The sequence below is a fragment of the Aquarana catesbeiana genome, linkage group LG04, assembly GCF_042186555.1.
Source record: "Aquarana catesbeiana isolate 2022-GZ linkage group LG04, ASM4218655v1, whole genome shotgun sequence".
Classification (NCBI taxonomy): Eukaryota; Metazoa; Chordata; class Amphibia; order Anura; family Ranidae; genus Aquarana; species Aquarana catesbeiana.
The window spans coordinates 442,131,661-442,155,758 of NC_133327.1; the positions used below are offsets into that span (position 1 = coordinate 442,131,661).

The 24,098-nt window shown below is 46.5% G+C and overlaps 1 protein-coding gene across 1 annotated transcript in view; it reads left to right on the forward strand.

Moving 5' to 3' along the window:
- Positions 1 to 24,098, forward strand: part of SLC22A3 (solute carrier family 22 member 3) — an 803,039-nt gene that overhangs the window by 351,463 nt on the left and 427,478 nt on the right. Inside the window, exon 2 of the mRNA XM_073627457.1 lies at positions 8,331 to 8,434. Within this exon, the coding sequence (XP_073483558.1) occupies positions 8,331 to 8,434 (104 nt within the window). The remainder of the gene's footprint in view (positions 1 to 8,330; positions 8,435 to 24,098) is intronic.

Genomic DNA, 24,098 nt, shown 5'->3' on the forward strand with positions numbered 1-24,098 from the left:
GGAGTTGAGTGCATATGCTCAGCGTCATATCCAGAGGTTGTCTTTGCGAAATAGACGTATGAGTGCTGCCAGCATTGTTGTAGAGGTTGAAGGGGTGGGGGGGTCAGCCTGTCAGTGCTCAGACCATACGCCGCACAGTGCATCAAATTGGTCTGCATGGATGTCGTCCCAGAAGGAAGCCTCTTCTAAAGATGATGCACAAGAAAGCCCGCAAACAGTTTGCTGAAGACAAGCAGACTAAGGACATGGATTACTGGAACCATGTCCTGTGGTCTGATGAGACCAAGATAAACATATTTGGTTCAGATGATGTCAAGCGTGTGTGGCGTCAACCAGGTGAGGAGTACAAAGACAAGTGTGTCTTGCCTACAGTCAAGCATGGTGGTGGGAGTGTCATGGTCTGGGGTTGCATGAGTGCTGCCAGCACTGGGGAGCTACAGTTCATTGAGGGAACCATGAATGCCAACATGTACTGTGACATACTGAAGCACAGTATGATCACCTCCCTTAGGAATCTGGGCCGCAGGGCAGTATTCCAACATAACGACCCCAAACACACCTCAAAACAGCCACTGCTTTGCTAAAGAAGCTGAGGGTAAAGGTGATGGACTGGCCAAGCATGTCTCCAGACCTAAACCCTATTGACCATCTGTGGGGCATCCCCAAACGGAAGGTGGAGGAGCGCAAGGTCTCTAACGTCCACCAGCCCTGTGATGTTGTCATGGAGAAGTGGAAGAGGACTCCAGTGGCAACCTGTGAAGCTCTGGTGAACTCCATGCCCAAGAGGGTTAAGGCAGTGCTGGAAAATAATGGTGGTCACACAAAATATTGACACTTTGGGCCCAATTTGGACATTTTTACTTAGGGGTATACTCACTTCCGTTGCCAGCGGTTTAGACATTAATGGCTCTGTGTTGAGTTATTTTGAGGGGACAGCAAATTTACACTGTAGTACAAGCTGTACACTCACTACAGGCATACCCCATTTTTAAGTACACAATGGGATCAGAGCATGTATGTAAAACGAAAATGTACTTAAAGTGAAACAATACACTTTTTCACTTCTGGGGTGTCAGGGGCTGTAGTGGGGGTGCCAGGGGCTGTAGAGGGGGGTCAGGAACTGTAGTGGGGGGGTCAGGGACTGTAGTGGGAGGTCAGGGAGTGTTTCCAAGTAGCAGGGAATCTGAACTATCGGGGCACGGATTACTCAGCTGCAGCTTTAGCTTGAGAGCCACTTTACATACACTCAGTGTATGTAAAATGAGTGTACTTAAAGCGGGGTATGCCTGTACTTTAGATTGTAGTAAAGCGTCATTTCTTCAGTGTTGTCACATGAAAAGATAGCATAAAATATTTACAAAAATGTGAGGGGTGTACTCACTTTTGTGAGATACTGTAACTGAGATATCACAGCTTGCTCAAGGATCTTGGCAAGCAAGGAAGGGCAAGTTAGATATTGGGCAAAAGTTGTTTAAATTGTCCAGAGCCATGTGGATTTTTTTGGGTATCGGGGTTAGTTATGGTGGCAGTTCTGGGGATTTTTGGTACAAAACCAGTGCTAAGGGTGTAATTTTTTATATTGAGAATAATGGGGCATGGAGAGCTAAAACAGGTTTTAAATAAATGGGTGGGAATAGGATCAAGTATGCAAGTGGAAGGTTTTATATTAGAGACCAATTTAACCAGGGATGCAGAGTCAAGTAGAGAGAAGTGGAAGAGAACCAGTAAAACTAGGTGGGTCAGGAAGTGATGTGGATGAAACATGGTGTGCTTTCATTGAACATAGGTGAAATTTATACCACGGAGCCGGACGGAACAATAAGATGGTTTGCATTTTTAATGGGGCAAAGGTGTCAAGGGAAGATGAAAGCGCCTGATTAAGGGCATCTATTTTGCCAATAGGATTTTTATAGAAATAGTATTTTTATTTGACTTCACTTATGAACATTTCACATTATAAACAGTCATAACCCAGTATAACAATTTTCTATCATATGCCCCATCAGGTTGAGTGGCAATATCTTGATATTGTTAGTCCCCCTAGGAGCCACCAAGGAGTTTCACAAAGTGTAACTAAAGGTAAAATGTAATGTTTGTAGTTTTTGATGGTGGAGAGGGATCGAGACACCTGTCAGGTCTTCTCTGCTGTCTGTGTCCCTGTTGGGAAGAAGAACCCCTTTTTTTCCTGTGACAATGATTATTAGAAAAAAGAATCCCAGATTTTAAGCCACTAGAAATGGAGTAGAGGGTAAACATTCCAATGGGACACTAGTTCTGGTGGCAACCAGGCATTTTTTTCACTTCCTGTTGTGGCTATGGGGACAGTAAGTGAAGGGAAAACTTCCAATAGTACACATATGGGGCAAAAAGAACTTGACAGGGGTTATAAACCTTCCTTACGCTATCCATCCAAAACTGGGAAAAAAGCTTTCATGTTTGGGGAATGGCTTTGAATAAGAGGTCCAGCAGTTTAAATGCTGAGCTTTTTTCCAATAGAGTGTAAAACGTTGTAGGATGGATTTGCACAAGATTTTTCACTGATTTTTTGAAGAATCACTGTTGCAAGGGGATCTGTACACCATTTATTCCAGTTGTTGGAAGCATTACCTTTGCTGCTGTGAAGTTATTGCCTACTACTAATGGTACTGTTTTCATTAGCAAATTCTTGTAAATAGTCCTTAGTGGAGAAGGGTTTCGCTGCGTGTTAGTACCAGGTCGCAGTCCTCAGGATCGCCCCACCAGGAGGTGAGCAAGACGGGATCCAGTAGCAGATATAGCAGGTAGGGATCAAGCAGAAACATAATCACTAAATAAGCCAAAGGTCAGCAATGAGTGGTAGTGAAGATACGGATGGCAGCAGGAGTGACCAGAGCAAGATATTGGCTGGAGAGAGCACAATCTGGCAAACATGAAGTGCAGAGTAATGGCTTAAATCAGGAAGGAAGTTTATGGGAGGAGCAAAGAGTTCAAATCTTAAGAGAAATAAGGTTCAAGAGAGGATCCTTCAGGGAGCTGTCTAGCATCTCAGGGGGCTCAGTGAAAAATGACTGAAAGACACAGCAAAGGTTCTGGGTTCAGGTTCAGGCCTTGGCAGCTTGAGAGGAGAGTTTTTAGGCAGCAAGGATGACCTGAGAGGAGAGATGAGGGTTAAAAAAAACACTGAACTCATCAAAGTTACATGGGGATCGCTTCTTATCTAATGCTGATGCGACTTCTCTAAGTTAACACAGAAGTGTTAATTAGTATGAACTGCTGCTAACTCTGCTGGAAATACCTCTGTGACATATATTAATACTTAAAGTGTTACTAAACCCACAACAGTAAAATCAGTCTGTATATGCAGTAAAGCATGCTTGGTAAACTCACCATGAAACTCAAGGGGTTAATCCTCCACATTGTGTAAAAAAGCTGTTTGATCCTCCCCTCCTTCCACTGACTCCTTATAATGTCCTGATAACACAGAGCCTATAGAATCAGGCGGCACATGCTCAGTTTGGTGTGTATTGCTAGATGAGAAAAAGTATTTAGTAGTTTATATGTTTGTATTTACTAAAATAATTGCATGTCCATGTTCTGTGTACTGTGGGAGACCAGATATTGTGAATGTAAGGTCCTGGGTTTATTAGTAACACTTTAAAATTTGTAAATCATTTGCTGATGCCAGTGTGTGTGTGTGTGTGTGTGTGTGTGTGTGTCTATATATATATATATATATATATATATATATATATATATATATAGACACACACATATACACACAGTGTCTTGAAAAAGTATTCATACCCCTTGAAATTTTCCACATTTTGTCATGTTACAACCAAAAACATAAATGTATTTTATTGGGATTTTATGTGCTAGACCAACACAAAGTGGCACATAATTGTGAAATGGAAGGAAAATGATAAATGTTTTTCAATTTTTTTTACAAACAAATATGTGAAAAGTCTGCGTGCATTTGTATTCAGCCCCTTTACTCTGATACCCCTAACTAAAATCTAGTGAAACCAATTGCCTTCAGAAGTCACCTAGTTAGTAAACAGGGTCCTTCTGTGTGTAATTTACTCTCAATATACATATAGTTATTCTGTGAAGCCTTTAGAGGTTTGTTAGAGAACCTTAGTGAACAAACAGCATCATGAAGGCCAAGGAATAAACCAGACAGGTCAGGGATAAAGTTGTGGAGAAATTTAAAGCAGAGTTAGGTTATAAAAAAAAAAATCCCAAGCTTTGAACAATTAACAGAGCACTGTTCAATCAATCATCCAAAAATGGAGAGTATGGTACAACTGCAAACCTACCAAGACATGGCTGTCCACCGAAACTGACAGGCCGGGTAAGGAGAGCATTAATCAGAGAAGCAGCCAAGAGGCCATGGTAACTCTGGAGGAGCTGCAGAGATCCACAGCTCAGGTGGGGGAATCTGTCCACAGGACAACTATTAGTCGTGCACTCCACAAATCTGGCCTTTATGGAAGAGTGGAAAGAAGAAAGCCAATGTTGAAAGAAAACCATAAGAAGTCCCATTTGCAGTTTGTGAGAAGTCATGTGGGGGAAACAATAAACATGTGGAAGAAGGTGCTCTGGTCAGATGAGACCCAAATGTAACTTTTTGGCCTAAAAGCAAACCGCTATATGTGGCGGAAAACTATCACTGCACATCACCCTGAACACACCAGCCCCACCGTGAAACATGGGGGTGGCAGCATCATGTTGTGGAGATGCTTTTCTTCAGCAGGGACAGAGAAGCTGGTCAGAGTAGATGGGAAGATGGATGGAGCCAAATACAGGGCAATCTTAGAGGAAAACCTGTTAAAGTATGTTAAAGACTTGAGACTGGGGCGGAGGTTCACCTTTCAGCATGACAACAACCCTCAACATACAGCCAGAGCTACAATGGAATGGTTTAGATCAGGGGTCTCCAAACGTTCTAAACAAAGGGCCTTCAAACTTTAGGGGGGCCAGACTGTGGGCAGTGGGGGAAAAAATTTCTTGGCGTCAGCCTAATCATTGGTATTAGGGGGGAGGAATAGTGCCCCATTGTTGGTATCAGTGGGAGAAGTAGTGTCCCATTATTGGTGTCAGTGGGAGGAATAGTGTCCCATCATTGGTGTCAGTGGCAGTAATGGTGCCTCATCATTGGTATCAATGGGAGGATAAGTACCCCATCATTGGTGTCAGTGGCAGTAATGGTGCCCTATCATTGGTATCTATGAGAGGAATAGTGCCTCATCATTGATGTCAAGGGTAGGCATAGTGTTCCATAATTGGTATTGATGGCAAGAATAGTGTACCATAGTTAGTGTCAGTAGGGGGAATAGTGCCCAAATAATGATGTCAGTAGGAGGATTAGTGACCCATCATTGAAGTCAGTGGGAGGAATAGTGCCCCATCATTGATGTCAGTGGGAGGAATAGTGCCCCATCATTGGTGTCAGTGGGAGGAAGAATGCCCCAAGGGCCAGATAAAATCAAGCAAAGGGTCACATCCGGCCCCCGGGCTGTAGTTTGGAGACCACTGGTTTAGAGCAAAGCATATTCATGCGTTAGAATCGCCCAGTCAAAGTCCAGACCTACAGTATCTCACAAAAGTGAGTACACCCCTCACATTTTTGTAAAAATGTTATTATAACTTTTCATGTAACAACACTGAAGAAATTACACTTTGCTACAATGAAAAGTAGTGAGTGTACAGCTTGTATGACAGTGTCATTTTGCTGCCCTCTTAAAATAACTCAACACACAGCCAATAATATCTAAACTGCTGGCATTTTGTAATGTTACAGCCTTGTTACAAAATGGATTAAATTCATTATTTTCCTAAAAATTCTACAAACAATGCCCCATAATGACAATGTGAAATAAGTTTCTTTGAAATGTTTGCAAATTTATTAAAAATAAAAGACAAAAAAAATCACATGTACATATGTACAGAGAATTTTGTTTCTCATGGTCTGATAGTCCTTCAGGTGCCTTTTGGCAAACTCCAGGCCAGGCAGGCTGTCATATGCCTTTTACTGAGGAGTGGCTTCCGTCTGGCCACTCTACCATACAGGTCTGATTGGTGGAGTGCTGCAGAGATTGTTGTTCTTCTTGAAGGTTCTCCTCTCTCCACAGAGAAACGCTGGGGCTCTGTTAGAGTGACCATTGGGTTCTTGGTCACCTCCCTGACTAAGGCCCTTCTCCCCTGATCACTCAGTATGGCCGGGCAGCCCGCTCTAGGAAGAGTCCTGGTGGTTCCAATCTTCTTCCATTTATGGATGATGAAGGATACTGTGCTCATTGGGAACTTCAATGCTGCGCTGTACCCTTCTCCAGATCTGTGGCTCTATACAATCCTGTCTCGGAGGTCTACAGACAATTCTTTGGACTTCAGGGCTTGGTTTGTGCTCTGACATGCACTGTTAACTGTGGGACCTTATATAGACAGGTGTGTGCCTTTCCAAATCATGTCCAATCAACTGAATTTACCACAGGTGGACTCCAATCAAGTTGTAGAAACATCTCAAGGATGATCAATGGAAACAGGATGCACCTGAGCTCAATTTTGAGTGTCATGGCAAAGGCTGTGAATACTTATGTACATGTGATTTTTTTTTTTTTGTTTTGTTATTTTTAATAAACTTGCAAATATTTCAAACAAACTTCTTTCACATTGTCATTATGGGGTATTGTTAGTAGGATTTTGAAGAAAATAATGAATTTCATCCATTTGGAATAAGGCTGCAACATAACAAAATATGGAAAAAGTGAAGCGATGTGAATACTTTCCGGATGCACTGTATATGTGCAAAAATTTTGAGCAGATGTAAAGGAATATTGTAAAGTAAGAATGCTTTCAAAAATATTTTGTTTTGTTTTTAGCAATAAAAAAAAAAAATGCAGAGTGAGGAAAGTCTAAATCAAATCAATATTTGGTGTCACCATCCTTTGGCTTCAAGCCAACATCAATTCTTCTACATATACACTTGCACACAGTTTTTGAAGGAATTTGGCAGGTAGGTTGTTTCAAACATCTTGGAGAACTAAACAGATCTTCTTTGGATATAGGCTGCCTTAAATCCTTCTATCTCTTCATGTAATCCCAGAGACTTGATGATATTCAGATCAGGGCTCTCTGGGGGCCAAACAATCACCTCAGGACTCCTTGTTCTTTACACTGAATATAGTTCTTAATGACATTGGCTGTATGTTTGGGGTCGTTGTCCTGCTGCAGAATAAATGGTATGGCATGATGGACAAGTATCTGCCTGTATTTCTCAGCATTGAAGACGCCATTGATCAGGCAATGTTAAGAACCATAGATGCAGTGGTTGGCCAAGGAAACTTAATGCAGTAGATGAAAAGACACATCATGCTTACTTCAGAAGATGTTCAGAACTGCCGTCAGCACAGAACTGGCAGAAACCAGTGGGACCCAGGCACACCCATCTACTGTCCTGAGAAGTCTGGCCAGAAGTTGTCTTCATGGAAGAATTGTGGACAAAAAGCCATAACTCCGATGTGGAAACAAGACTAAGCAACTCAACTGTTTACGAAAACATAGGAAATAGGGTGCAGACAAATGGCAGCAGGTTCTCTGGACTGATGAGTCAAATTTGGAAATATTTAGCTGTAGCAAGAGGCAGTTTGTTTGCAAAGGAGAGCTGTAGAGCGATACAATGAGTGTCTGCAGGCAACAGTGAAACATGGTAGAGGTTCCTTGCAAGTTTGGGGCTACATTTCTGCAAGTATAGATTTGATCAGGATCAGTGATGTCCTCCATACTGAGAAATAGGCAGATAATTACCCATCATGCTTACCACCAGGGTAACGTGTAATTGGCCGTTAATTAATTCTTCAAAAGGACAATGACCTCAAACATACGGCCAATGCCATTAATAAGAATCTTCATCGTAAAGAACAAGGAGTCCTGGAAGTGATAGTTTGGTGCTCACAGAGCCCTGATCTCAACATCGAGTCTGCCTGGGATTACACGAAAAGACAGAAGGATTTGAGGCAACCTACATCCACAAAATGGTGTGCAAGTGTACCTGAGAAAAATTGATGCTGTTTTAAAGGCAAAGGGTGGTACTACCAAATATTGATTTAATTTGGATTTCCCTTTGGTTCATTTACTTAACATTTTGTTAATTGATAAAAATAAACTATTAACACTTCTATTTCTGAAAGCATCCTTAATTTACAACATTTTTTTCACACCGGACTAAAACTGCACAGTACTGGGTGTAGAATATATTTACAGTATATATTACCATATTACACCACACACACTATATTTGTGCCTGGATTCTTACCTAACACAGAACATTATTTTTTTTTTGTTTCCAATAGTACAACCTCGTATGTTCTGATGACTGGAAACTTGACATGACACAGTCTTCACTCAACTTGGGATTCTTAATAGGGGCTCTGATTTTAGGTTATGCAGCAGACAGGTAAACAATGCATGGTCTTGTTGTTTTTTTTATGTGTTTGACAACAGCTAACTTTTTGGAAATTTGTCATATAAATGAAACTACAAAATTCTCAAAAAACATTAAAGCGGAGTTCCGCCGAAAAAATAAAAATTAAAAGTCAGCAGCTACAAAAAGTGTAGCTGCTGACTTTTAATAATCGGACACTCACCTGTCCCATGGTCCAGCAATGCGGGCGTACAAAGCCCCGCTCCCCCCCTCCTCTTCACGGTGCCGGCATACTTACTGTGGGCGCCCGGCTGTGGCTTCACAGCTGGGCACGCACTGCACATGTGCAAGCTGCACTGCGTGCTGTGAATGACCCGGCAATCTTGCAGGGAGGGAGGGGGAGATGTGAACTTCCTTCCGGTGCTGCGGAGCCCTGGGAGGAAGTGGGAGCTGGATGCCTTTAAAAAGAGGGTATCCGCTCCCCTTTCCAAAAAAATGAAAGCGGACATTCCATTTTTGGGTGGAATTCCGCTTTACCATAAAAGTTGGCAACATTTAAAAAAAAAATTCCATTGACACCTTTTTTTTTTTGTGCATCCAATTAGACATTTTAGAATGTTTATGTTTTTACAAGCTGCATAGCGTTAACCCAATGACATCCTTTTTTTCAAAAATTCTTTTTATTGTATTTTTATAAAAGGTACAAAAAAAAACACAAACCAGCCTGAAAAACAGGCCGCAAAAATTAAACATATAGAGCATCTGCACTGAGTAGCCAGAACAGCTTAAAAGCATGTAAATATACAATTCCAAAATATGAGTACATAACATTTGGAGTGTGAAGAATATAGGGTCCTTAATAACCAGCCCCCACATAGAGGAAGTACATACAGGGCAGGCTACCATCTCCCTAAGAATAAATAAAGCATCCACAACCCGACAAAGAAAATCTTAATGAATCTTCCAGGAGTACATGTGCAAACACAGCATTAATAAGTAAATTTTAGATCAGACAAAAGTCTAGAACCCCCCCCATTGAATGTCATACTGTGGACACATCGTTTACCCACCCACCCTTTCATACCTTATCAAATTTTTTTGGCACACCTCTACTAGCGAATGTGCCATACTTTAATTAAACACATACAGTAAAGGTTACTGTGGTCATGGGGCTGAAATACAAAAGCAAAAACGGCAAAACTGGTAGTAACAGTAAACATGTAAACACTGATCCCAAGTCTGGACACTTTCACCCACTTCCAGTCCAGGTCAATTTTCAGCTTTCAGAGTTGTCACACTTGAATGACAATTACTCATCTTTGTTTTCTTTTGGTGGTATTTAATCACCACTGGGGTTTTTGCTTGCTATTTAAATGAAAGGAAAAAAAAATACAGAAAATGTTGAAGAAAAACAAATTTTTCTTACTTTTCACTATTAAACTTTGCAAATCTATCTTCATATATTTAGACCAAAATCTATTCTGCTATATTTTTTTTGATAAAAATGACCCAAATCAGTGTGTATAATATTTAGTCTGTGTGAAAGTTAGTCTACAAATTATGACGTGTGTATATGTGTGTGTGTGTATGTTTACATTCAGTATATATAAAATATTTAAAATATCCAATGGTGTCACTGCACACATATCAGAGATAAAAAATGGGCCCGGGTGCCCAGCAAAGACTGTAGTGCATATAATCCAAAAGAGAGAGCGGTACTACGGGTTTTGAAAGGTGAACACACAATGCATAGTGAAGGTTTTATTTTGATGTTTCGAAGAGGCACAAGGTCTGTGGTCATGAAGAAGGGCGATATCATTGTTAGCCCGAAACGTCACCTGACAATACCTGATATGATAATATATGTAATTTTTTACCAATAAATTTTCACTGTTTGTGCAGCAGCCCTCTTCTGATTTATATATATATATATATATATATATATATATGTAAAATATATAATATATAATTGTGAGGTGAGCTTGGGGTAGGTAAAACTGCCTGGGGTGAGCACACTTTTAGGCTAGGTTCAAACATGTCCGGTGTGAAATTCCCCTGAAGTTTTCACTGCCAATTTCTTAAGCAGCGGTTCAGCTGCGATTTTAGATGCGGTTCAGTTGTGAATTTTTGGAGCCAGCAGCCACTGGCTTCTTTAACATCAGCTGGTTGTTAAGGAGCGGGTCGGGAAACTGGTCGCCGCATCTTTAGCGGATGACACCTGCCCGACCCCCGCGAAAAAAACATTGCTGGCAGTAAAAAATTTGTGAAAATAACGGCGTGGGGTCCCCCGCAAAATCCATACCAGATCCTTATTCGAGCATGCAGCTTGGCAGGCCAGGAAAGGAGGGAGGGCGAGCGAGCTCTTCTCCCCCCCCTCTCCTGAACCATATCAGGCCACATGCCCTCAATATGTGGGGTGCTGTGGGGCAGGAGGGGCACAAGATATGGACAAGGGGCTCCTCCCCCCAACCCTGGCCGGTGGTTGTGGGGGTCTACGGCAGGGGGCTTATGGGAATCCGGAAGCCCTCTTTAACAAGAGGGCCCCCAGATCCTGCTCCCCATGTGAATGAGTAGGGGTACATTGTACCCCTACTCATTCACCCAAAAAGTGTCAAAATAAAAAGCACAGATGCCGTTTTTGACAATTCCTTATTAAAAACAATGTCCCCTGGTGTAGATCCAAGGTCAATCACAACACCGGACCGAAATTAAAAAAAAGCTCTGCTCGCACCTAAGGCTCTCACTGTCTGCCTGCTCAGCCGTGTGACAGTTTTTAAATAGTTAAGGGGTGGGGCCTCCCCGCGACATCACCTGATGATACAATGCACCCTATAGTCATTCATATGGAGGGGGGACGGGATCTGGGGGCCCCCTTGTTAAAGAGGGTTTCCAGTTTCCGATAAGCCCCCTGCCCGCAGATACCCACAACCACCGGCCAGGGTTGTGGGGAAGAGGCCCTTGTCCACATCAACATGGGGACAAAGTGCTTTGGGGTGCATGCTCGTATACAGGTGCATCTCATAAAATTTGAATATCATCAAAAAGTTAAGTTATTTTAGTAATTTAATTCAAAAAGTGATGTGTTACACGCAGAGGGATATATATTTTTTTAAAATCACATACTTTTTGTTGAAATTTTTTTTTACAATTTACAAAACAAACAAAACTGAACAGAATAGCACAAAACAAAACAAAAACAAATCTAAGATAGACTATGCACCTTATAGATTATACAATCATTGTTACTTAAGACCTTTTATTATAACATTATTAATTACATTCTTCAAGTATAAAAAAATTAGCAACAATATAAGGTAAACCAATATATTCGATTTAGAGACTACACCTTAGTGGTTCATTTGTATGTATTGCTATCACATATCAGTGATCTACTACACTACTAACTAAAGGGCCGTACACACGATCGGACTTTTTGACAACAAACATGCAAATTAGCTGTTTTGGAGCAACATCCGACCATGTGTACGCTCCATCGGACAAACTTTTTCAGTTTCCATCGGACTTTTGTTGGCTGTGCGAACGGACAAACTTTCCTGCAACAAAAGTCCGATGGAGCAAAGTCCGATCGTGGGTACACAAAGCCATCGGACTTTTGTACAAACTACAGTACGCAGCCGCAAGAATGTTTCCAGCGCGGTCGGATAGCGCTGGTTCTCAGTGGCAGGGTACTGTACATCTCGCGCTAGCTGCAATAGGAAAAACACATTTTCCTACTGCAGCAGGGGCGCGAGTGGGAATTCACCTCTGGGGAATACCAAGCCCTTCGGTCTGGTATGAATTTTAAGGAGAAGCCCCTATGCCGAAAAAACGGCGTGGGGGGTCCCCCCTAAATCCATACCAGACCCTTATCCGAGCACGCAGCTTGGCCGGTCAGGAAAAGGGGTGGGGACGAGCGAGCGCCCCCCCTCCTGAGCCGTAGCAGGCCGCATGCCCTCAACATGGGGGTGTGGGTGCTTTGGGGGGAGGGGGCACCCTGCGGGCCCCCCCACCCCAAAGCACCTTGTCCCCATGTTGATGAGGACTAGGGCCTCTTCCCGACAACCCTGGCCGTTGGTTGTCGGGGTCTGCGGGCAGGGGGCTTATCGGAATCCGGAAGCCCCCTTTAATAAGGGGGCCCCCAGATCCTGGCCCCCTACCCTGTGTGAATGAGTATGGGGTACATCGTACCCCTACCCATTCACCTAGGGAAAAAAGTGTCAATAAAAAACACAGTACACAGGTTTTTAAAGTAATTTATTAGGCAGCTCCGGGGTCTTCTTCCGACTTCGGGGGTCCTCTTCCGACATCGGGGGTCTCTCTCGGTGTCCGCATCTTCTGCCGGCTCCACCGCTATCTTCTGGCACTCTTTTGCCAGCGGTGGCCCGGACTTCTGGATCGTCTTCTTCCCTCTTCTCTTCCAGAGATGTTGACACGATGCTCTCTCCAGCCGGTATGCTCTCTGTGTGCTCCGCCACGGACTTATATAGGCGATGACCCCGCCCCCCCAATGACATCACAGTCCCAGGGCATGCTGGGACTGTGAGGTCATAAGGGGGCGTGGTCATGTCATCCTATGACCCTGTTTGGAGCATCTTGTAGATACTGCCATAGTTAAAGTCGCTGCCTGACTCTGCAAAGCATGCTGCAACTGTAAGTATTGAAAAAAAAATTATTAGATATACGGCATTTCTCTGCCAGTTTATTGAATGGTTGTAAAACCTTATTGTCTAAAGCTGATGAAGGACAATACCAGCCCTTTTCCATCAGTCAAGTTTTCAAGCTTTGCTACCTCTGGTAATCGTAAATTATTCCATATGGGCATATATTGGGTATATCCCTTGTGGGAAGTAAATTGTTGGACTGTAGTCCAAACTTTATGGATTAGATAAAATGTAGGAAAACAATGTTTATTATAAAAATAATGAGCTGCATCCGTGGCTCCACTGGAAGCTGATAAAATATGACTTGCTATATAGAGTCCTCCAAGTCTATAACATTCCAACCATATACAGTCAGTTCCATAAATATTGGGACATCAACACAATTCTAATCTTTTTGGTTCTATACACCACCACAATGGATTTGAAATGAAATGAACAAGATATGCTTTAACTGCAGACTTTGAGCTTTAATTTGAGGGTATTTACATCCAAATCAGGTGAAAGGTGTAGGAATTACAACAGTTTGTATATGTGCCTCCCACTTTTTAAGAGGCCAAAAGTAATGGGACAGATTAACAATCATCCATCAAACTTTCACTTTTTAATACTTGGGACGTTTCCGCCCACTGCGCATGCGCGGGGCCCCGCGCGTACCACGTGACGCGGACGCGTCACGCAATTGCGACGGCGATGACGTCAGTGGATGGAGTCTCTACTCGCCCTGAACGCCGGGGGGGCCACACGAGGCCGCCATATGGCTGCCATGCCCCCCAGCACGGTCTCCTCAGAGCGGTCCTATCGGATGGGGCGTTGGCACCTGTCACTAATCAACCCGCGTCGGATACACGCCCCAAATCAAGGGCATATATATCTTTCCATCCTTTTCCAGACCACTTTGAGTATCTTTCTGTCCAGCTGGTGGCTTCCTCTGCAGTTTCACATTGTAAGTACACTATTATGATAATATGTTATCGCACTATTGTTGTCCCATATACAATATTTGGTCTACTACAATGACCATACATGCATTTTAAATATTTGAATGTATACAATGTCTCTTTATTTTATTTTATACTTTCAGACTTGCTAAATGCTAACTTGGACGGGCGCTTATTGAGCCTGTTCAAGGTTGTGACCAATCCCGGGCTAGGTCACATCTAAGTGCAAGCATACAGGGCAACATAGTGCGGTCTCTGCACTTATCTTCACCTTGTTTCTTAGGTAATATACTTTGTACACCTGCCTTTTTCCCATATGTGGGCACTTTCTCACCTTTTTTTCTCTTATGTTATCCACTCACCACCCATGTGGTTTTTGTTTTACACTTCTTGTGTGTTCACTCTTTATACACTTTTGTTGTCCACACCAGGGATCCACGGTCCTTTGTTTCCACACTTTTTTTCACATTTCACTCCTAAGTGTTATTTTCTACCACCAATACTGGTTATTCTATTCACACCCCTTACCTATATGGTTGAGGTTTCTCTATGGAATCTATTACTCTCTCCTTATTCTCGTATTTTATCTACCCTACGCATGCACTCCGCGATATTCTCTACACTAAAATATGTATTTTAAACCATAAGTATGGATATATATATGTGTGTACATACATATGTACATATGTGTGTAGGTTCTTCCACACACAGACATACACACCCAGTATATGAAGGCTACGGCCAATTTAATGGGTGCACACATGTATCTATGGTATCTTACAACCAAGCAGATACATACACATATACATTTTTCAGACTCAACGTTGGAGTGCATATTAATGTATATTATTCCGAATTGTTTTTTCCTTCCTGGGTTGTTGCTGCAGGTGTCCTCCCCATCTGACCGACCAAGGGGTCCGTGCCTATAGATAGGGGGCGCTTCACAGTGTGATCTCTTGTAAGCCACATCTTTGGGACCTTCCCCTGGGCTTGGGGGCTGCGGCGGTGGTGCCATGGGACCTCTGGGGGAAAGTGAACAGGCAACTCTTTGATTTTAAGGGGACCTCCTTAACAGAAAGCTTCTTGCTCTAGGACACTCATCATTGGGTAAATATGCCATATCAATATGTGGTATACCTGTTTTCAAATATACATATTCAATTTTTGACATATGCACCCTTGTGGTATAATTTTAGCAGATTGACCTTTGAAGAAGACCTGGAAAATATAGGTCGAAACGCGTCAGGTCTACAATTCTGATATTCGTCAACACATATGCAATGCTGTTATGAATATATGCTTACATTGTATGTGCTGAGTGTCATGTGATTTGTAAACACTCTGTATTGGAGCTCATTTTTTTTTAACCAGTGTGTTGAAGCTACTTTTGTACAATAAAATTTATCTATTTTTACATATTGGCCTTCTACCCTTCTTTTTTGCTGCCTAAAAACCCCACTTGGGGAATCTTTTCCTTTTTTGTCTTGATCATCAGGGGTGAGCAGCACTCCCTTCCCTTCCCTGTGTCCCCCCCTTTCTTTAATACTTGGTTGCAACCTCTACTGCAACTGTCTTCAGTTCCTGCTTGTTTTTGGGGCATTTTCCCTTCAGTTTTGTCTTCAGCAAGTGAAATGCATGCTCAATCGGATTCAGGTCAGGTGATTGACTTGGCCATTGCATAACATTCCACTTCTTTCCCTTAAAAAACTCTTTGGTTGCTTTCGCAGTATGCTTCGGGTCATTGTCCATCTGCACTGTGAAGCGCTGTCCAATGAGTTCTGAAGCATTTTGCTGAATATGAGCAGATAATATTGCCCGAAACACTTCAGAATTCATCCTGCTGCTTTTGTCAGCAGTCACATCACCAATAAATACAAAAGAACCAGTTCCATTGGCAGCCATACATGCCCACGCCATGACACTACCGCCACCATGCTTCACTGATGAGGTGGTATGCTTTGGATCATGAGCAGTTCCTTTCCTTCTCCATACTCTTCTCTTCCCATCACTCTGGTACAAGTTGATCTTGTTCTCATCTGTCCATAGGATGTTGTTCCAGAACTGTGAAGGCTTTTTTAGATGTTGTTTGGCAAACTCTAATCTAACCTTCCTGTTTTTGAGGCTCACCAATGGTTTACATCTTGTGGTGAACCCTCTGTATTCACTCTGGTGAAGTCTCTTGATTGTTGACTTTGACACACATACACCTACCTCCTGGAGAGTGTTCTTGATCTGGTCAACTGTTGTGAAAGGTGTTTTCTTCACCAGGGAAAGAATTCTTACGTCATCCACCACAGTTGTTTTCCATGGTCTTCTGGGTCTTTTGGTGTTGCTGAGCTCACCGGTGCGTACTTTCTTTTTAAGGATGTTCCAAACGGTTGATTTGGCCACACCTAATGTTTTTGCTATCTCTATGATGGGTTCGGTTTTTTTGATGGCTTGCTTCACTGATTGTGACAGCTCTTTGGATCTCATATTGAGGGTTGACAGCAACAGATTCCACATGCAAATAGCACACTTGATTTACCACTATTTTTGTGAAAAAATAAATAAAAAATTGTGATACATTGTTGTACCTAGTGTTTATAGATCACAAATAAAGAGCAACTAAGTTACTCTATATACTAGTAACCTAATATCAACATATTTAAATGAAATCCTTTTCAGAATTGTGAAATAATTATGTGCCTTTTAGAACTAGTGTTATTGTGAAAAAAGAAGAAAGTTAATCTATGTGCTCAGTAATCTAATTGCTCCCACTTCACACACCAATTAAATTAATAATTGTTCCTCTGCAAAAAAAATATTCTTATAAATATACACCCTCGTGATATATCATAAACAATAAAGTCCATGTGAGGATATCTTGTATTGTGGATCAACCATGAATCTTCCGCTTTGACACACACAGATGATCTTCCCACTTTAGGTAAAGTAAAAATGCTTGCTTACCGAATCTGTTGGATCTCAGATTATAAAGATCTAAAAGGCTTGTTGTTATATAAACTTATAAGTTTATATATATATGGTATGGATTCAGGATAAGTGGGGTGGAACTGCTGCACAACCTTCAACATGAATCCCTAATTATATATCTGATATGTCATGAATATATATTATCTGAAGTGGGTCTTTGTAACAAAAATTCAGATATTTTTCAGGTATATGTATATATATATATATAATCAATTGGAAATGCAAAGCTAAAAAGGAAAATTGAAAATATCCAGTAAATACATTTTTGGATGTAATCCTAGAAAAGTGTATTTTGAAATAATTTTTTAGGTTTTATTCCTTTTTTTTCGGTCGCATCTCTATGCAAGGATGAAAGAGGATATTTTTTGGATATTTTTAAGTATTTTTAGTTATTTTTTTAATAAGGTAGGAAGAAAAATAACAGTGTGCTTAAGTGACAACTGGATGAAAAGCTTAAATGCTACTTCCGGTGTCACTCCTGCCATCTGAATATATAAACGTGCTGAGCCAGAGTCTATCTATGTCTCAGTTCCCAGTAGAAGCCTGTTGAGGGGAAACATGCATCGAAAGGAGCAAGTGGCTGTAATGCCATCACGTTTTATTCATTTTTTTCCCCATGCAGTAAGAAGGCTCAACCCTCTGCTGCCTGTAAGCTATTGCTATTTTTTATCCGGTTCCCTTTGCTGTGCATAATTTGCGGTGTATTTTGCTGTGCAATTTGATTCGACTTTTTGGCTTGCAGTTCCTGGAATGCTGTGTTTTTAATGCTGTGCGCAATTGCTGTGGAGTGATAAGTGACTTTTTATAATAAATTTTATACATCTACACTATGGAGTCTCCCCCGTGTTGTCTTCATTGAGGGGTCTGGATATGTGGAGGATCCAGGGAAGATAACTGATCTCCCCTCCCGCAGTTGTGGAAATCAACACCTGAACCTTAAACAAGTGTCTGTTTGCTGTTCCACTGAAGGAAGAGAGGACAGCTTTCTGTAGTGTTACCCAGGTTGAGATCACAGAAGCCGTCAGGCAAATGCAACAAGCCTTTTAGATCTCTATAATCTGAGATCCAACAGATTCGGTGAGCGAGCATTTTTACTTTACCTAAAGTGGGAAGATCATCTGTGTGTGTCAAAGTGGAAGATTCATGGTCAGAGGCGTCGCCAGGGGGTGGCTATCGAGGCTGGAGCCCCGAATGTGGAGCCCATAGCCCCGAGTCTCAGCGGCGGGTGTGGAGGAGAAACTAGCGGTCGGGTCGCGGCTGCGGGCGGATGGCATTGGAGGTGGAGGAGAGACGAGCAGGCACTGAGCCATCGGACCGCCACCTCCCTCACCTCTTTTCTCTGCTTAGTTATGCAGCGGCTGCATACAGACATGTCTCAGCTATCCTGTGACCAGTGGCAGATCGAGAGCGGCGCATCCCGATTCCCGTGCCCACTGACATCTGTGTTACACTCACATACAAGGGCTGGGCAGCAGGCGCTCTGTGATTGGCCGTGCAGGCGGCGGACATGTCTGTGATTGGCCCGGTGGAGGTGGTAAATGGTTACATGTGGAGGCGGGGCTGGGCTGGACTGTGGGTGATCTTGGCCGCCCGGAGTCCCGCCTCCCTGCCTGGCGCGCAATGTGTCTCCTCTTTACTGAGGTCTGTTATCTGCCCTTCCACCAGTCTGTCAGCGTGCCCCTCTCTGTAAGCCACCCCCGTCTGTCATCCCGCCCCTCTCTGTCAGCTCATACCCTCTCTGTCAGCCCACCCCCTCTCTGTCAGCCCACCCCCCTCTGTCAGCACCCCCTCTCTCTGTCAGCTCATACCCTCTCTGTCAGCCCACCCCCCCAGTCAGCACCCCCCTCTCTGTCAGCCCACCCCCTGTCAGCACCCCCCTCTCTGTCAGCCCACCCCCCTGTCAGCACCCCCTCTCTGTCAGCCCACCCCCCTCTGTCAGCACCCCCTCTCTGTCAGCCCACCCCCCTGTCAGCACCCCCCTCTCTGTCAGCCCACCCCCCTCTCTGTCAGCACCCCCCCTCTCTGTCAGCTCATACCCTCTCCGTCAGCCCACCCCCCAGTCAGCACCCCCCTCTGTCAGCACCCCCTCTCTGTCAGCCCACCCCTCTGTCAGCGCCCCCCTCTCTGTCAGCACCCCCCTCTCTGTCAGCACCCCCCTCTCTGTCAGCTCATACCCTCTCTGTCAGCCCACCCCTCTCTGTCAGCACCCCCCTCTCTGTCAGCACCCCCTCTCTGTCAGCCCACCCCCCTCTGTCAGCACCCCCCTCTCTGTCAGCACCCCCTCTCTGTCAGCCCACCCCCCTCTGTCAGCACCCCCCTCTCTGTCAGCCCACCCCCCTGTCAGCACCCCCCTCTCTGTCAGCCCACCCCCCTCTCTGTCAGCCCACCCACTCTCTGTCAGCCCACCCCCCTGTCAGCCCACCCCCCTCTCTGTCAGCCCACCCCCCTCTGTCAGCCCACCCCCCTCTGTCAGCCCACCCCCCCCAGTCAGCACCCCCCTCTGTCAGCACCCCCCTCTCTGTCAGCCCACCCCCTGTCAGCACCCCCCTCTCTGTCAGCCCACCCCCCCCCAGTCAGAACCCCCCTCTGTCAGCCCACCCCCCTCTCTGTCAGCCCACCCCCTGTCAGCACCCCCCTCTCTGTCAGCACCCCCCTCTCTGTCAGCCCACCCTCTCTGTCAGCACCCCCTCTCTGTCAGCCCACCCCCTCTCTGTCAGCCCACCCCCCCTCTGTCAGCACGCCCTCTCTGTCAGCACCCCCTCTCTGTCAGCCCACCCCTCTGTCAGCACCCCCCTCTCTGTCAGCACCCCCCTCTCTGTCAGCACCCCCCCTCTCTGTCAGCTCATACCCTCTCTGTCAGCCCACCCCTCTCTGTCAGCACCCCCCTCTCTGTCAGCACCCCCCTCTCTGTCAGCACCCCCTCTCTGTCAGCCCACCCCCCTCTGTCAGCACCCCCCTCTCTGTCAGCCCACCCCCCTGTCAGCACCCCCCTCTCTGTCAGCCCACCCCCCTCTCTGTCAGCCCACCCACTCTCTGTCAGCCCACCCCCCTGTCAGCCCACCCCCCTCTCTGTCAGCCCACCCCCCTCTGTCAGCACCCCCTCTCTCTGTCAGCTCATACCCTCTCTGTCAGCCCACCCCCCCAGTCAGCACCCCCCTCTGTCAGCACCCCCCTCTCTGTCAGCCCACCCCCTGTCAGCACCCCCCTCTCTGTCAGCCCACCCCCCCAGTCAGAACCCCCCTCTGTCAGCCCACCCCCCTCTCTGTCAGCCCACTCCCTGTCAGCACCCCCCTCTCTGTCAGCACCCCCCTCTCTGTCAGCCCACCCTCTCTGTCAGCACACCCTCTCTGTCAGCCCACCCCCCCTCTCTGTCAGCCCACCCCCCCTCTCTGTCAGCCCACCCCCTCTCTGTCAGCCCACCCCCCTCTCTGTCAGCACCCCCCCTCTCTGTCAGCTCATACCCTCTCCGTCAGCCCACCCCCCAGTCAGCACCCCCCTCTGTCAGCACCCCCCCTCTGTCAGCACCCCCTCTCTGTCAGCCCACCCCCCCTCTCTGTCAGCACCCCCCCTCTCTATCAGCTCATACCCTCTCTGTCAGCCCACCCCCCCCAGTCAGCACCCCCCTCTGTCAGCCCACCCCTCTGTCAGCACCCCCCTCTCTGTCAGCCCACCCCCTGTCAGCACCCCCCTCTCTGTCAGCCCACCCCCCTGTCAGCACCCCCTCTCTGTCAGCCCACCCCTCTCTGTCAGCACCCCACCCCCTCTCTGTCAGCCCACCCCCCTCTCTGTCAGCCCACCCCCCTGTCAGCACCCCACTCTCTGTCAGCCCACCCCCCTCTGTCAGCACCCCCCTCTCTGTCAGCCCACCCCCCTGAACCCCCCCTCTCTCTGTCAGTGCACCCCCCTCTCTGTCAGCCCACCCCCCTCTCTGTCAGCACCCTCCCCTCTCTGTCAGCTCATACCCTCTCTGTCAGCCCACCCCCCCAGTCACCACCCTCCTCTGTCAGCACCCCCTCTCTGTCAGCCCACCCCTCTGTCAGCACCCCCCTCTCTGTCAGCCCACCCCCCAGTCAGCACCCCCCTCTGTCAGCACCCCCCCTCTGTCAGCACCCCCTCTCTGTCAGCCCACCCCCCCTCTCTGTCAGCACCCCCCCTCTCTATCAGCTCATACCCTCTCTGTCAGCCCACCCCCCCCAGTCAGCACCCCCCTCTGTCAGCCCACCCCTCTGTCAGCACCCCCCTCTCTGTCAGCCCACCCCCTGTCAGCACCCCCCTCTCTGTCAGCCCACCCCCCTGTCACCACCCCCTCTCTGTCAGCCCACCCCTCTCTGTCAGCACCCCCTCTCTGTCAGCCCACCCCCTCTCTGTCAGCCCACCCCCCTCTCTGTCAGCCCACCCCCCTGTCAGCACCCCACTCTCTGTCAGCCCACCCCCCTCTGTCAGCACCCCCCTCTCTGTCAGCCCACCCCCCTGAACCCCCCCTCTCTCTGTCAGTGCACCCCCCTCTCTGTCAGCCCACCCCCCTCTCTGTCAGCACCCTCCCCTCTCTGTCAGCTCATACCCTCTCTGTCAGCCCACCCCCCCAGTCACCACCCTCCTCTGTCAGCACCCCCTCTCTGTCAGTCCACCCCTCTGTCAGCACCCCCCTCTCTGTCAGCCCACCCCCCTGTCAGCACCCCTCCTCTGTCAGCCCACCCCCCCTCTCTGTCAGCACCCCCCCTCTCTATCAGCTCATACCCTCTCTGTCAGCCCACCCCCCCAGTCAGCACCCCCCTCTGTCAGCCCACCCCTCTGTCAGCACCCCCCTCTCTGTCAGCCCACCCCCTGTCAGCACCCCCCTCTCTGTCAGCACCCCCCTCTCTGTCAGCCCACCCCCCTATCAGCACCCCCCTCTCTGTCAGTGCACCCCCCTCTCTGTCAGCCCACCCCCCTCTCTGTCAGCACCCTCCCCTCTCTGTCAGCTCATACCCTCTCTGTCAGCCCACCCCCCCAGTCACCACCCTCCTCTGTCAGCACCCCCTCTCTGTCAGCCCACCCCTCTGTCAGCACCCCCCTCTCTGTCAGCCCACCCCCCTGTCAGCACCCCCTCTCTGTCAGCCCACCCCCCCTCTCTGTCAGCACCCCCCCCTCTCTATCAGCTCATACCCTCTCTGTCAGCCCACCCCCCCAGTCAGCACCCCCCTCTGTCAGCCCACCCCTCTGTCAGCACCCCCCTCTCTGTCAGCCCACCCCCTGTCAGCACCCCCCTCTCTGTCAGCACCCCCCTCTCTGTCAGCCCACCCTCATCAGCACCCCCCTCTCTGTCAGCACCCCCCCTTTCTGTCAGTGCCCCCCTCTCTGTCAGTGCCCCCCTCTCTGTCAGCGCCCCCCTCTCTGTCAGCACCCCCCTCTCTGTCAGACCACCCTCGTCAGCACCCCCCTCTCTGTCAGCACCCCCCTCTCTGTCAGCCCATACCCTCTCTGTCAGTGCCCCCCTCTCTGTCAGTGCCCCCCTCTCTGTCAGCCCACCCCCCCTCTGTCAGCGCCCCCCTCTCTGTCAGCGCCCCCCTCTCTGTCAGCGTCCCCTACTCTGTCAGCCTACACCCTCTGTCAGCCCACCCCCTCTCTGTCAGCCCACCCCCTCTCTGTCAGCCCACCCCCTCTCTGTCAGCCCTCCCCCTCTCTGTCAGCACCACCCTCCTCTGTGTCAGCATCCCCTCTCTCTCCTGCCGCCTCCTCTCTCACCTCCCTCCCCCCACCTCTTTTCCCCCCTCAGGGGGTGGAGGCCCCATGATTCCTAACAGCAGCCCTGTGAGTGAGTGTACCAGTTCAAATGTGTCCTGCCTACACAGTGGGCACAGCGATGCAGCATCTGCCTTTACTATGCCTTCTCCCCAAGCCCCCCCACACAATGGAAGGAAAATGGCACTACAGAAGAGCAGCTTCGCTCTGCCCCCAAACTCCGGCTCCCACACTTCCTGACTCTAAACGGCTCTCGGTAAGGCAGTCTAATGGGGGTCTTTAGGGGCAGGGGTCACTGATCTATTAGAGATATCTAAGGGGGGTGCTGATATAAGGGCACTCTGAGCTAATGTAGAGGGGGTGCTGACTGCTGGTGACCCATTAGATCAGCAGTCAGCACCCGCCATTAGATCAGCACCCCCACCTCCCCTCCCTAGAGACCTCTACTAAATAAGGGAAACTCTCCTTATATCAGCACCCACATTAGATCAGCTTGTCCTTATATTACCTACTCCTCCCTCTCCTCAGAGAAACCCATTATATTACAGTCCCCTTATATTAGCACCCCCTTAGAGAATGATGGTTTGTCTCTAAAGAGAATCAGATATAGGGGACTCTGATCTAAAAAAACAAATAAAAAACACCTAGAATAAAACTAAAATTCCTCGAAAAAAACTATGCAAAAATAAATTAAAATGCAGTGCAACCTCCCCCTATAATTATAATTGATTTAAAATAATTAATTTAAATGTGAACAAATAATTGTGAATGATGGTGGAAACCCCCAAGGGTAATCCAAGTATTAATACACTCCAATCTTATTTAAACATATACTGTGCAATCGCCAAACACATATAATAGTGTATGAATAGAGGTGTAAATCCATTCCAAAATGTGTTTTGCTAATATCCAAAAAAGTAAATTGGATATTAGCACATTTTGGAATGAATTGGAGGTTTACACCTCTATTCATACATTATTATATGTGTATGGAGATTGCACGGTATATGTTTAAATAAGATTGGAGTGTATTAGTACTTGGATTATCCTTGGGGGTTTCCACCATAATTTACAACTATTTTTTCATATATGAATATAATTATAGGGGGAGGTTGTGCTGCATTTTTTCCATTTTAATTTTTTTGGGTCTCTAAGAGGAGCACTGATATAAGGGGACTCTGATCTAATGGGGGTCCTCTATGGGGGGCCCCTAAATTATATGGGGGTAACACTGACCCCTGTATTATGGGGGGTAACACTCACCAATAAAGCGTCTGACATTATTGCTCTCCTTAGTGCACCCAAAGGTGTCCCAGGTCTTTACAATCCTATAGTGTATATTAATTTAAATGTGAAAAAAGAATTGTGAATGATGGTGGAAACCGCAAAGGATAAAGTATT